Raw genomic sequence first — 15,780 nt, forward strand, 5'->3', positions numbered from 1 at the left:
TGACTAGTTCAGCGCTCTCATGACAACTCTTGTGCACATTTCTTATACCTTTAATTGATACCTGGGAGGACATTACACATGAAGTTCCACTCGCTTCTTTTCTCCCAGGAAAGTATAAATACTCATAGAGTCTCAGCCAACTTTAAGCCTTGCCAGGTAAAATGCAACAGCACAACTCAGAAATAGTCTCCAGTCCCTCAGCAGCCACTCCAGAGGCCTTCCACTACTTCTATGGATTTGCAATTACCATTATTTGTTAGTCTACCAACAGAAGACCCACAAACACCTTTGGAGAAAATGACACGACTGCACATTCTCATTGCTTGTACCGTAAACTTTCTCCAATTTGCAAATTAGGCAAATAAAAAACGCCTTCGTCGAAGACTCTCCATTATACTGAGCAACTTGCTTTGTTAGTAGGCAACGTGCCAGTTGTAGGGAGAGCTTGGGAATATGTTGTACATGTACCAAATACAACTGATCATATTTCTCCACAGCACAGTTGCTAAAATGGCGAATTCAAGGAAGATGGGACCAAATGTTAAAATTATCACACAGTTCAAAACAGTACATCCTAAGGAGTCTCAACATGACCAAATATTTTATACTTTAAAACAAAAGAGGCAGCAGATTCTTGGAGACAGACATCTGAAAAACTGCATCTGGAGGACAGATAAACAGCATATGGGTCATAAGCAGAATGCTGTTGCAATATTGTTAATCAAGATAGCTCAGCCTGAAGTTTTTCATCCCTTTTTCCACAGGAACCAGCTAAGAACTATACCATAAAATTTTGATCAAATTAGTTTGGAAATGGACATGGAATTTAGCTGTAATAGCTTGTGTTTGTGCCAAGTATTGCTGCTATAGCACAGTTCTCTTGTTAATGTCTTTAAACTATGAGCACGCTGCAATTACTCTGCATTGATTTTAAACGCAGACTTAGCGCAGTAACGTCTCCAATTTGTAAGCAAAACATCAGCACTATAAATCAAACTGTTAAAGTCACTGTTTGAGCCAAACATGAGCAAATTAATAGAGAACAAGTATGGAGATCTGTCTTTAGATTTCTACACATTAGATTTGTGGACTTTGGCACCCATTGCTTTGTGTTTTATGTCATCCACATGGCAGAGGAAGAGAATTGCTGAATGACAGTAGCTTTATTGCTGTGTCCCTCACTGTCAGTGCATATACACAGAGCTGAAGATGACTTGCATGTTCTTCCTTCTGCAAGGTTAAGAAGTGCAAACACAGGAGAGCCGTCTTTTTGACAGTACAAGCCTTTCACATGCAGCCTTACAGTGGAAATGGTGTCAGAATCTCCAAACACTGTGCCACGAGAGAATGGCAGAAGAGCAGGATGTTGAATGAGCAAGTGATAATTACTTGATAGAAGATTTTTATTAAATCAATATCTCTGTGTAATGTAACAAAACACTTAATAAGAGCACAGATGCACTGTCAGGGCAGTGAAACTAGAGGAATTCATTATATTTAGCAGTTTCTTGCTCAGAAAACTAGAGATACTTTAAGGTTAAACTTGTGATGCATACAATAGCACACACCTAAGAAACAGGCAATGAAGTCAGAAAAAGATTCCAATTAAAATTAGGTTCTGACACTTTGTCATCCACACCTGAGCAAATGTGTCCAGCACTAAATGAAAGGCTTATTTTTAAACCTGCCAGCTTCCAAAACCACGGTTTTAAGAGATGTGCTAGCTTCCTGATTTTTGCATTATCTGTAACAGAGGAGTCAAAAATTCTCTTGTCTGTGATGTACACAGCTGAAGAGAACCCCAGCACTGCACTGGATCTGCCTGGACACTCCATAGACACTGAAACATCTCAAAGGTGCCTCTGGTGCACTCAAATGTGTGGCAAACATAGCCATGGGTGGGGGCATATGCAGCCACTCAGACAAACCCCTGATCAGAGGGAAGAAAGAAAAGAAAGAAAAAAAGAAAGAAAGCGGGGGGGGGGGGGGGGGGGGGGGGGAAATGCATTTCCTTGTGAGTGTCAATACCAGAGAAAGAAGCTGTTGTTGCTGCACTCTAACCAGGCAATGACTGCAAGGCACTTAGTTTTCCAATTAATTAGATCCTAACTCTAAATGTAGAAGTAATTGATGTGTCAACACAGACAAATGAAACAACTCTCGACATAAAAGCAAGGACGTTGCCTCTACCCCTCAGCACTGGATGACAGATTCTATGATTTTTTGTAAAGAATTGCGTCAGTGAGAGGCAATGCCACTGCAGCTCAGCAGCCATGTAGTGGCATATTTATTATATAAGGTGCCTCCACATCATTCCATGCTTTCAGCGGGCAACACATCCCTACAAAACTCACCACCTCTTTTCTTCAACTGTAAAAACTCTTTTATCGTGTTTTCAACATGCGGTTCACCTAAGTATTCACTGACACCCTTATCTTCCAAGCGCTATTTGCTTCCTTTTGTCAAACACACTGTGAGACATCAATTCAACACTTAAACTTACAAAGAAAGATGCCTGATCTTCTGTTAAAAGCTCTCTGAAAAATAGCAGCCAACTGCCCCCAGTTAGACTGATGGCCACCAAACAAGACTTAAAGCACTAAGAACTTAACACACACCAGTGTTAACTGCTACTTTCCCTTAATTTCCCTTTTGCCTGGGCATCATCCACTGCCATTTAATCAAATTTCTTAACTACAGTCTTTATGGGGCCAGGGATGTTTTCTTTGCCTTCATTTATAATCACCACTGCAACAGGAGACTTACTGGGTTCTACCAAGCCTTACTGAAGTAATAAAGCTGGCAGAAAGAGGCACAGGGAAGCCAAAGCAGGAGTTAGTTGGGAAGCTTACATAACATCAGAGCAATTCCTCCCTGTATTTTTTTTTAATTCTGTAAACACACACCCACACGTGTGCACATACAAACACAGAGTTAGCAAGCACTAGCAAGAATTGTTGTAAGCCTTTTTGTAATGCTAGTCTTGTTGGGTTTTTTTTCAATCTAACTAAATTACTGGCTCCAGGGAGGAAGCTTTTGACTAGCTTCTAAAATGCTTGATGGGAAGTTGAAAACTCATTGGCAACCAAGGCATTAAAAACAAAAATACTCCCAAACCCTTCACTAAGCCATGCAGCTGTTACAGGTCACTGTCAACGTGCTGTACAATACTTCAGTTCAGAGTACCTGAGTTCCTACCATTCCACTACCTTGCTCATATATCACTACTAATCTCCCTTCGAAATAAAAATGTATTAACAAGATACCAGAAATTCAGTAATAACTTGGGGAGGAAAGTTTCATCTAAGTTTAAATGAGGGCTTTAAGAAAGTCAATTAATATTGCTTTATCCATTTAGTCTGTGCAGGCATTAAAGCAAGGCACCATCCAGTCCTTCAGCATTTGAACTATAAATGTTAGCATGCAGGAATGGGAAGGAGCCAGATGGCTCCAGGGATGACAGGCTGGTCAAGGGATATTCCATCTTTCACCTTATCTAGGTCAACAGTTTGAAACAGACTGAAAAAATTCCCAGTTGACAGGAAAGGACCTGTCGGCCCATCCCAGTCCCCATGTTGCTCACAGCAACTGGCAACTTTTCTAACATCTAATCAGCAGCATCAGGGGATGAACAAGGACAGAGATTACCTCAACCAGTTCTCTCTGGAACACCACCAGGATGAGATATACAGGTGAAGGAAGCTTGCTTGATAGAACCCAAATTCCTCCATTCTGCATCTAAGGGATACCTGCTTACACTAAGGATAGCAGACAGTTAACTTTGCACTGATTATGAAAGCTTCAGCACAGAGGAACAGAAGGGAATTGCCATTTCAAGGAGATAAAAAAATTAGCTCAGCCCATTCCCCCGGCAACACTGTCTTACTCAAATGTTTTCCGAACTCTAACACACAGCACTCGAAACAGATGAAAGGCTGATTCAAATCAGTTCCAACTTCAGCAAATTCAGAAATTGTATAAAAGCTCGTCCTCCTCTCAAGTTGTTTAAATACCAGGAAACATTACTTTAGCTCTGTGAAATGCTGGCTGAGGACCACCATGCTTCCAGCTTCCATGACTTTGACTCCTCTCTGTGCCTATCTCATATACAGGAGGCATTACACAATGGTTATTACAAACCCTCTGGTTAGAAACCCCTTCTCTGGGCATACATCACAGCAGGCCTAAATGAGTATGAATGAGAGCAAATTCTGTAAGAATCCATTTCTACAACACCTAGGGGAAAAGTTCCTTCCTTATCTGCTTCACCACCAGCTTTGAAACACCCCTTGCTGCAGAACTGCCAGTCACAAGTGTCACAACTCTTCAAGCAGCAAAATTGTGGTTTCTGACTTTATCAGAGCACTACAGAGCGGAAAACAAGAGAAAAACAGCAGTGTTCCAGAGCTCACTTCTCTAACACACACTAGGCTTAGCTTTGCATGCTTATGGACCCCGTAACTTCCAGATGTCAGGTTCAGCAGCACCCCAAATATGCTAGCTTACTCCCTTCTGCAGGCAAGGACTGGATCAGCCAGCAGCCTGGTTCTGGCTGCATGATTAAATCCAGGCACTGGCTCATCTCAAAGTATTTCAGAGCTACAGAGTAGCTGTCCTAAAGCATCTGCTTTCGATACTGGGCAACTGAGTTCTTTCCTAATAATAGAAAGTCTTCCAGAGAGAGCAGTAACAGGCACATCTTATTTAGCAAAGTATACAGCGAACAGCTCTGGCTTGCAATAAATTTTATCTCCCTGATAATTCAGGTATAGTCAAAAGTGCACACAACTGGAGACAGCAGTCGAAGCAGCTTATGATACAGCTGAACATATTCAGAAATGTATTTAAAATTTAATCTCTGTTTAGAGACTCACTTCAAGATGCTGCTAACGTGTAAGACAGACAAGCACTACACCTGGCATTCTCCATTTTATACATCTCTAATCTCTACACATCTATCTCTACACATTATCCACTCCATACATCTCTGGTATTCTCTGTACATCTCTATTCCCTGGCATTCCTCTAGTCAGCATGAAAGGTGCTGACTAAGCATTTGCTCCTTTTGTGAAACAGCTTCCAAAAGTAACACGGCACAGATGATGGTCTGTTTAAAAATCAAACTCTGACTCTTGTAGGCTTCTGTAAGAAGTTTTGCTGTGTGGGGAAAAGGAAAGAACAAGTTCTATTTTACTGGCCTTACTGTTTGTTTGCATGCAATGGCACCCATGATGGGCAAAGCACTGCTCTAACGCATGACAAAGCAGAACTCTTGCCCCCAAAACCTCCACATGAAACAGGATCTTATTTCACAGAACAACTGAAAAGAATTGGAAAGTATTTCAAGAGAGTGCTGCAGTTGCTTGATAAAATCTGCTTTGCAGTATATTGCCTTGCTCTCTCCTCCACAGCTAAAACTTGCTCCTCACCATTACAAGCAGGAACAATGCTATTGACCCCCTTAATTCTCTTTTTTGTATTAACTCCCTCACTCTGAATGCCCCTTTCAGCCCTCTCGATAAATGGATCGATGGGAACAGAAGACAGCAAAGTGCTGAGTCATCACTCATCTCCCACTGAGAATACAAGAAGCTGAGCATAATCAGTCACAATCTTAGAAGTCTTCCAGTTGTTACTATAAGAGAAGTTTCTTTCACTTCCAACCTGCTATTAAAATGGCCCAACTACTTGCTTTCCAAATGGACACTTACACTTTTACACTTTACACCCTTTGTTTACAGTAAAAATTAACAGTCAGGTGCCTCTAGAATTCATATTTAAGAACATAAAAACCAATCAAACAGAAAAAAAAACCACAAACAAACAAAAATCCCCACAAACAGAAAACCCACAATGATATTTTGTATTAACTAATATATTCTGGATTATTCTTCTGTCTTCAATTTTGCCCTAATAAATTTTACTCCTGTTTTCAAGCTTTTCTGCCAGGGCTAATGCTCTGTCTAGCCTTTTGGTTGGTTTTCTTTTCAGCTAGTATTTTAATAATCACATTACTCTGGGATCAAGACCTTAAGGTAACTGGCAAATTAAGGTCACGATATTTGGCAATATTGAAATCTTTCCCTTTCTAAGTCCTACAGTGCTACGTTATCATTTGCTGGTAAAATCATCCCATTACTGGTTTCAAACGGAGCTTAAATCTAGTCAAGGAAGGTAACATCAAGAGGTGTCTCTTATCTATCCATACAGTGCTAGCACACACTAACAAAAAGAAGTGCTACACAAAGAGAAGGAATTGATTTCGGATCACGAAGGCAGAACACCAAAACGCTAATGCTGTTGAAACAAACAGCACAAAATGACAATTCATTATTTCAAGGGTTTAATAGAAATTGATTTTTTTCATAACTTTGAGAGACTCTTCATTGTTTCATTTAGTCAGAAGACTACGAGCAGGTTCAAACATGAAGCAACCAAACTCCTTTGTTTATAAGGACTCATCTTTCCTGCTCTTTTTCCATTCCCCACATCTCTGTTTACTGAGCACTGTAAGCATTATAACACAAGACATCCTTCTAAAAGTTTAAAACCTAACATTTCCAGAACACAAAAAAGTAGAGAGTTGTTCTCTTGGGTGGTCATGTTCAGCTGCTCAGTAATGGGGTAACTAAGAATTCAGAACTGAGGACAAGAATCATAAAGGAAAAAAACAAAATCAGATCCTGGGTAGCTGAAGCAGTGAAAATATGCTGGTTTGCCTCTTATCCAAGGGAAATAAACCCATCATCTGCTAGGATGGTTCATCTCTGCAAGAACATAGTTAAATAAAACATAAAACTTACTTCCACTCAGCAGTCAAAAAGCAAATGTAGACCTGTGCATTTTGTCAGCAGACTGGGTTTTGACAAGAAAAAAAGAACACTAAGAAAACTGTGCTGAGCTCTCCTAATTCAGAACAAGTACTGCAATGAGTAAAGAATTATTCTGTTCCTGAGGCTAGGCTATTTTAAATGCCACTTGTACTCACAATAGGTTTGGGGGCCATGAGAAGCCAGTTGGAGAGAGATCTTACAGCTCCCTCACAGCTGGGCCATGTGCAGGCCAGTTTCTGTAGTTTGGACAAAATGACGAAACATTTTGCTTTTTATATTTGGTTGCTCAAAGACAAGCAATCATCACGTTATGCAGGGAATGACTGAATGAAAAATCCACATTTGTAGGGATAGTTTACATAAACTAGCATAGTAAAAAGTAACTATACCCTAGGACACTAACATAAACAACAGATGTGTTTATGGCAAGTGTTCCCCAATATCACAAACAAATAGTGAGGTCTCCACAGTAGTTGGAGGAGAGCCATTGGAGAGCCAGATGGTTTGAAGAACAGTCCAGAGTTCTCTACTTGGGACTTTTTCAATCAGATGATATTCTTCTAAACACTAATCTGTAGCTAGCAACCCTCTTTTCTTTGTTTTCAAATACAGAGGAAAAGCTGTCCCACCTAAGATGCCTACAAATTCTCAGTAGCAGCAAGGTAGCTGAACTGACCATGATGCCATGAAGATTTTTGCCTTTTGTTTTATAACCCTGTTATACCTTTTTACAACTTCTGTATTCCTAGTGCTTTTTGCCTACATTCTTGGACTTGTTTGTCAAGCTAAGAGACTAAACATTTTAGAAGCTTCGTAGCTAGGGATCAGTGTGCCCCAGACCCCAAGGTCCTCTCCAGAACACATTCTGTAAACCAAGATAGAACCATCCAGGGGAAGGTTCCTTGGGGAGGGGGGCTCACTTGAGCCTCTCATTGGGGAATCTTTGACAGATATGCTAATTAGTAAAACCTATAATGTTATACCCAATGTTGGGGGGGAGGGACAGAGATAGACTTGGCGGGGTGCATCTCGATGCATATGACCTGGATGTGTGCACCTAAGGATCCTTAAAATAAATACCAAGGTAAAATCCCTTTTCCCCTTCTAACCGTGTCTGACTTTTGATTTTAAGACCAGGAAAAGGCATCAACCACAGCAATCACCAGTGACCCAAGCACTATTCCACCCCATGGATTCCCAGAGTGTCCAGGGGGAAATGAATGAAGAGCCCAAGGTATTCCCCAAAGCATCTTAAACTCTCGAACAAAATGCTATTCTCCCTTCTGTAACCATAGACACTGTTCCATGCTCACCCAAGCCATGCAGAACCGGGCACCAGGAACTTTGACCCAGAGACCAAGCAAAGATGATGAATCCCAGCTTGTTCCAGAGTAGGCAAAATGGCACTGGTGATCACAGAGAGTTTTGCCTGTTTCCACTGTTTCAGTCAGCCGCTCACTCGAACACCAGCGTGCCCAACATGCCAATCTCAGCTTTGCTCTACCAGTTTCCCCGTCTTCTTTGGCCTAGAAGCTCCCACCTCTTCTACATTTCTTTTCCCTTCCTATACCTTGTGAATTAACTCACCACCTCCAGAATGAATTCCACTCCAGTTTCACCAGCAAATGTCACCCCATCAATCACTCTGCTTGCATATTTTTATCCCTTTACCTGACTCATTTTCCATGTGTGTAAACTCCCAAAACAGACCCTGCCTTTAACTCTGAACCTACACATAACAATGAACAATGAGACCCATGTCTCTAGGAGTCTCTAGACATTCTACTGACACTTATATTAAGGCGCTTTTTTTCTCTAGCTGTGTTACTTGGTCAAATAAAGGTATCATCTCTTCCTACAAACCTCAGCACAATAATAAGAGGACAATAATAATGGTGTCAAAAGCAAGAGCACTGTGTAAGATTCACGTTATCAGCACAAGTTACAGCAGAGAAAATACCTAACTGTGACACCATGTTTGAGACATAGATTGAAGAACAGTCTGCCCACTCGGACGCAATGTGGAATTTAAGAAGGCACAACATAATTACCGGAGCTGGTCTTGGCTAGGAGGCCAGGATTAGCACTCCAACACTTCTGAAAAGTGGCCAGGAAGGCTGTTTCGCCTCTCAACCAAAGGAAATAAAACCATCATCTGCTAGATGGCCCCCAAACACTATTTGAGGCATCATTTTTACAAAGATTTTACAAGTGTCTTTACTGATACACCTGAGTGATGTGCAGCATCAGTGCATCCCTTAGCAGTGCACTGGACCAGTATCAACCCAGAAAACCAAGTGCTCTTCCCTGTCTCATAAATAACACACCCTTAGCTGTCATAGATTTTCTGTAAATTTTTCAGCCAGTTACAGAGACATTAAAGGAAATAGTGACCTAATTCTGACACTGTGGTTTCATAATGTAAAGATAACCTAATTCTTCAGTAGTCCCAAAACTCCTCTCCCTGATAAATGACCTTCTCCCTAAAGTATTTAATATTGCTTTCAGCAATTAGAGGACTGAACAGAATATGCAAACTGGAAATTAAAGAGCCTTGCTTTTCCTTTAGATCAGTTAGGATGATGTGCACAAACACAGAAAAACAGTATGAATTTTATTGATGTGCTGCTCTGCATCCTAAGATATGGGCAATCAGATCTCTTGCTTCAGTGAGTACTGAGATCACAGGTCATGAAGGAAAGTTGCTTTCCCCCACAGTACAACACTATTGCTTTGGCGCCTAGAAGTTCCCTTTCATTTTCCTAACCATCAACAGGTATGGGCTCTAAATAGATCAAGAAAGGCGTTGGTACAACAGTTCCAATTAGAGTTAGCAAAGACAATGGCCAAAGATATTCAGCAAGCAGCAATATGACAGATTCCTACCATATTATTAATCTGATCAAAAATAGTTTACATCATCAATTTAAAATATCTTGGCCCCCAATTCAACAGAAAACTGCACTGAAAAGCAAAAAATAGACAAATCAACCAGGATACAGATTATCTTAGCATGACTTACCCTTATGCATGGCCTGAAAAAGTGGAAGAGAATAAGACAGGGAATGGTCATGAATTTTTCAGGGAACAGGCTAACTGGATGGATTCATTAACAACAGTTAGTGAAGTAGAGGAGAGCTTCTCTGCAGCATCATGCACATATGGAGAATCGGCCTTCTCAGAGGAATGCCTTTACTTCAGCAAGGAAGTGCAACAGATGAAGCTAAGTTTTACCTTCCATCACTCCTGCATTACTATCAGTGCAAGAAAGAAAGGTCTAACTTCTCTTGGAGCAAAATCTTGTAACGAGTACACCACTGCACACAGAATCTTCACATACACACACAACCATGTTGCTATTTGCAAGCACCATTAAAATAATCCAGTAATTTAATTTTACTTCTTAAAAACACTAATGCCAATACTAATGAATACTTTATTAAAGTTACAGCAATCTGCCTTTTTTGATTGCTTTCCAGACAAAATGCTTGCTGAGCATTCCCGCTTCACTTCTGCAGTCTTCATCCCTTTTGAAGGCCACATGACAGCCTCATGTTACATCATCTGAAATTCACTGCCAAACCTCAGTGCACTTGCTTTGAGAATTTGTGGCTTCCCAAGACTTCTTTCCAGTGACACCAATTCCATAAACCTTCATGGAGCATAAAAGCAGAAGGGTAAGTCCTCCACCCTGGCCTAAGGACCTCTAACAAAATGGTCACGGAAGCAAGAAAACTGCAAGAACTTAACAAAGTGCCAGGCTTCAGCATGAGGACTTGGGTCAGCTTGGACAGCATGCATTATTGGGAAGCATGCAGAGGAAAACTTCCTTTCATAAGGACAACTAAGTTACTAAGAGCAACAGGATGAAACTTCCAAAGCCCTCCTGGCTAACATATATTAGTATTTTATCAGTGAGCAGCATCCTCACTGAAAGGTACACACTATGTCCTTTTTCTCTCCTTCACAAGTATTCTCCTCTAACAGATGGTCAGTTTCCATGTAGTAATGATCCACTGTAATTAAAAACCCCATTCTCATTAGCCATTCTCCAAGAATACGACAGCTCTGGCTCACTTTTTCTGATGAGTATGTGTTTTGTTTAATGATAAACAGCAGCCAGGAGAATAAAAAATACAGTAAATTTCTACACTGGGGATGAGTGGAGGGGTTGGATTGCAGATTCCTAAAAGACAAAGACCATTCACCAAGGTTGAGAACGCCAAGTTTGAGGGTCAAGACAGACCCTAGTAATCAGCATGTGAAGTTCAGCTGTCTTTTGGAAGGATTCACGGAGTGTAATTCATATTCCCTTCACCTTTCAAGTCCTTTTCTCATTTCAAGTGAAATCAACATTTACAATTAACTGTTCTATTGTGTTCACAGAACATAATTATCACAAACTCTGTTTGCTGTGGAGACACAGATTTACTGCTTCCCCTTCCTGCAATTCCTCTCCTCCTCTCCAGCTAGGAAAGCCAGAGGGCCAACACAGACATATTTTTCAAGAGCCATTACGTTTCCACCAACTCTACAGATCATTTTGGATTCAGTGTCCCTCAGAAAGGAGACCTTGTGGACTATTGACAGTGTCTGTAGAATTACTGACTCGAAAAATCTGTAACACCCAAGAAAGACCATCATCATCTAGAGGTCCTATGGGGAGGAAGAACAGCTTTGCAGACAAGACCTTTAATCAAACCTCTGCAGATATGGTTTCAATTCTTAGTTCTTCCATAAATCACTCTCTAACACTCACCATCTGTAAATATATATGGAGAAGCATTTCCCACTTCAGATCACAAACACACAGCTGCTGGGAGCACCTTTTACTGTCTTTTAACTCAGAATCTCATCAAGCAGAACCTCAGTTGCTGAGTGGTGTCCCTGAGATGGTACTTCTGCATATAACAACACAGGCAGAGCCCCACCGTGCTCCATGCTAGGTTACCTGCAGGGTCCCAGGAGGAATAGTAGAACCACAGAGACAGACAGAATAGTACAAGTTAAAGCATCCTCCCAGGACTAATTTCTTGGCTGGCAGGTACATACTATGTACCCAGGTTTAAGATAGGTTTTTTTGTCTCTACAGCTCCTCTATCAATTTTTCACTTACTTCAAACTTCCCACGAGCCTAGCAAAAACCTGACTGCAAGTCAGTAAAAAGCAGGTATTTTCTAGTGCCAGATCTGACTCCTAGATAGAAAACTATAATTACCAAGAAAAAATTATTTCACATGGCAGTGATGACACACAATACCTCTTATAGGGAGCTCTATTTTCCACTTCAAGCAAATAGATTTTCTGTCCTGAGCATCAAAAATTTAAACCACTCATACTCCCCAGTGTTTTGCATTGAGCATGGCTCGTTTCCAAAAGTCAATGTCAAAAAGCAGTAGGGAGGTCCAGTGTTACATTACATCTCAATTTTTTCTGCATCAGTCATGTTTGGTTTGCAGTTTTCAAATACAGTTTTATGTGGCGGTTTTTCTGCTGACTCTGAATCCTGAAGTATCAGCCCTGGGTTTTAGAGACAAACTGAGCTATTTTCTTCTGTCACACTTTCACTAATAGCAATACTTTGGCAGGCAAGTTCTGCTCTACTGTGCAGGGTCTCATTGACCGAACAAAGCCACTGTTTCTGTGAATCAGAAGCAGATCTGCTTCTGAGCTGGAGAAGCACTGAAAGGACAAAAAGTTAAAAGCTCTCCAAGTTACCTCAGTCATAAAATCAATAGATGTGACTATGTGCATCACAGGTGGCCAGTTTAGAACATTTGAGCCACGTAGGGTGTGCAGGTAACACTCATGGGTCAGCCCTATCTGACTACAGGTTTGCCTCATGCAGCAGCTAAGCACAGGGACCTGTAAAAAGCTGTTGTCACCTCCCTCTCCTGAATTACTCACAGAAATCCCCTTCCCCAGAGCTCTCCTAAATATGAGGTATGTACCCTGTGGCATTCCATCGCTGAGAATTTTAATGCATGTCTCACAGGGCTGGGAGAGCTGGACACCTGCAAGATACAAATGGCTTCATTACGTGTCACTTTTATACAGCTCTTAGACCACATACAGCATAGCTAATAAAATGTCATCTCATCTGCCTGCCACTTCAGAGGTCATTACAACTACATGAAAAAATAAACAAGGACAAAAAAGCAGAGAGATGATCTAGAGCAGACAGAGGGTCTGACTAGAAGAGAAATACACAGTGCTGATTTCAGGTCTGACGCGTCCTCCTGTATGGCCCTGTTAAGACAGTCAAAGCCTCAGGTGCCTTGTAATCCTCAATAAAGGGCTTTGAAATTTGAAGAAGGAAGGTGTCTTAACACCCCTTGTCCCTATCTTCACCTTGGATTTTTGTTAGTTTCCCTGTCAGGAGCACACGGAAGTATTAGGCTTCTCATTGTAGCAGGATGCTCTGCTTAGAGCAGGGGGAAACGAGCTTAAACATTTTTATTTGCAAAGCTATCAGTGGTGAATGGAGAAAGGGATGCCATGCTGCTTTTGGTGTTGAAGAATGCTGAAACCAGTCAGACTCATCAACCCCAAAGTTAAACACTGTGAGGAAGAAAAACGTACCTGATAAAGTACCTGATAAAGGAACCAAGAAGTGATACTACTTACAACTTAAATAAAGATGCTGAGCTGGCACAGCTGGCCTAGAGACATAGGACTGACAGTCAATCACTTTATACTGTTAAAATCCATTCCCACTTTTTAACTGTAGAGTGTTGTAACACGCTCCTTCTCCAAGTGTGTGTGTGGAAATTCCTCGCTTGAGTGCGGACGTTCCTCAAGGTTATTCCTCAAGGCTGAGCAAAAGAGGTTTCCCCACAGTCATCAGCATAGGTGAGAAACATCAATCTCTACTTAATAATTAGTTTTACTAGCTTAATATAATTGCTTCAACATTGCTCCAAAAATAGCGCACTATACACTAGTAGTTATAGCTACCTATCCTGATTAAGATCTTCTAGTCTGATCATTATAATTATCATAGTAAGTTGAAATAAATAATTTATTTTATATCTATACAGACAGATAAATAGAGATGTTTGGGTTGCTATCCTTAATCCTGCAGGACAAAGTTCTATAAAGGTTCAATTACACCTATATAATCCTTTAGGAATAAACTGTTGGCAAAGTCTGGGGCCAAGATTGGTTCCAGCCGCACTAAGACTCCCCTTTGAGAAGGAGTTTAGAAAGCAGGAGGATCCTTTCTGCACCTCGTGACTCAGCAGGAGGGCTTCTTTAATACATTTTGTCTGAAGCTCCCATTCTGCCCGCAACACTGGTGAGTCTTGATTTATTTATTTGACTTATGCTCAGGAAAGGAAGCAGTAAAAAGTGAATTGCACATAGCCACAAAGTAAACACGGTATCTGCCAGGTCCTTGGGTTCTTCTCACTTTTGACCAGTTTTTGCTTTGGAAAATAAAAAACTACAAGGTTTTTCATCTGGAGCAGAGGTAAGATGCTTTCATGCTCTGCCAGTGTATGCCAAACCTATTTGGAAGGCAGCATCACCAGGCATCTTTTTGTGAGCAAATCTATTAAAAGAAAGCTCTGTAAAGAAATTGCCTCAAGGCTCCAGTTCAGTGGTAGCTATGGCAGTGTTCCTGCGCTGTTGGCTTGCACTCACTGTGGAAAGTCCCCATGAAGTCATGAATAAACGGAGCTCTTTATGCTTTTGCCATGGGATCACATGGGCATATCAGTCCAAAATGAGCAGGAATCTCTTTTACAAAACCCCACTATTCTGAAGATAGAAGAATGGATTCATTTAAGCAGGTCTTCCCAATTCAGTACCTTGAATAAGAACTGTTAAATAAAAGCTCATGTCATTTGTCAGCTGAAACGTATTTTCTATCTCCATTGCTATATTTGAGTGACTAGGCTTTGAAAACAACTTTTAAAACTCTCTCCTAATTAACACCTTAAACAGAGATAACTTGGAGTCATGTGACTTAACAGCAACTACGTCAAGTAACAGTTTTTGCTCAATGCCAAGGACATTTTAAATTAAGTCTCCCACTGCATGACAGACAACTCTATTCACAGAAATGAGAAAGAAAAAAAACTAAAACAGTAAAAAATGCTAAAACAAATCCACGTGCCCTGTGAGTCTGCAAATGGAAACATCATTGTCCTTACTCGGGCACAGCAATGCTAAACTGAATATTCAAGCTAAGATCCATCACACTTTGCTTAAGCCATCTACAAAGTAGCAAGGTAGAAGCTCTTGTAATAAATTTTACCTGTCTGATCTGCAGCACCTCCCTCACAACGAGTTCAGCCATAGCCTCCGAATCACCTCCAAAAGGAGCTTTTGGGGAATCTCTCGGGTACAGCATCCATAGCACACACCTCCACAGCATAGATAGATAATTAAGCAAAATGACTCCTCTCCATGGAGCTGGAAAGACAGTGGAGTTTTCCTGATAGAAAGAATTCTGTCACAAGCTGTTGAGAGCAAGCTTAACAAATCCTCAGGCAGTAGCATCTGGCCAGTCACTGAATAGAGTACCAGGCATTTTAGAGTTTGAAAACTGGCCATCAACATTCTTCTCTCAGAGAGCTGACTTCAACAGCAGCAAAGCCCAGTCTGTGATGAAACCTTTCAAAAATCCTACTTGTGATTATGATGTTCAGGTTCAGGCCTTCACTTGAAATTGCTGGTTTTCTCAGTTGCCCATTTTGTTGCATTTTTTTTGCAGCTGATGGCTCAGGTATAATTTTCTAAAAATTGATTTCAGATAAGACTATAGAACAATGCTTGACTTTACAAGAGCTTGCAGAAGTGTTTCAAAATAAAAACTTTACTGAAAACAATAGTCTATTAAAAAGGCATTTTTAATGGGCTCGACTATTGCCAAGAGCTCAAAACCAATTCCAGTTCATGACCAAGAGTACTCAGTCTTTCTCCAGTGCCCACTGTTTCACCC

At 40.9% G+C, this 15,780-nt stretch overlaps 1 protein-coding gene across 5 annotated transcripts in view; it reads right to left on the minus strand.

The window, feature by feature from the left end:
* TSPAN9 (tetraspanin 9) overlaps positions 1 to 15,780 on the minus strand; it is a 171,276-nt gene that overhangs the window by 62,429 nt on the left and 93,067 nt on the right. The window contains exon 1 of one of the 5 annotated variants that reach the window (XM_032098882.1): positions 15,094 to 15,150. The exons of the other annotated variants lie outside the window; for them this stretch is intronic. Coding sequence (XP_031954773.1) covers positions 15,094 to 15,135 — 42 coding nt within the window. The 5' untranslated portion in view covers positions 15,136 to 15,150. Of the gene's footprint in view, positions 1 to 15,093; positions 15,151 to 15,780 lie in introns of those variants that run through there. 5 annotated transcript variants of the gene reach the window in all.

Source organism: Corvus moneduloides, chromosome 2 (assembly GCF_009650955.1).
Source record: "Corvus moneduloides isolate bCorMon1 chromosome 2, bCorMon1.pri, whole genome shotgun sequence".
Lineage (NCBI taxonomy): Eukaryota > Metazoa > Chordata > Aves > Passeriformes > Corvidae > Corvus > Corvus moneduloides.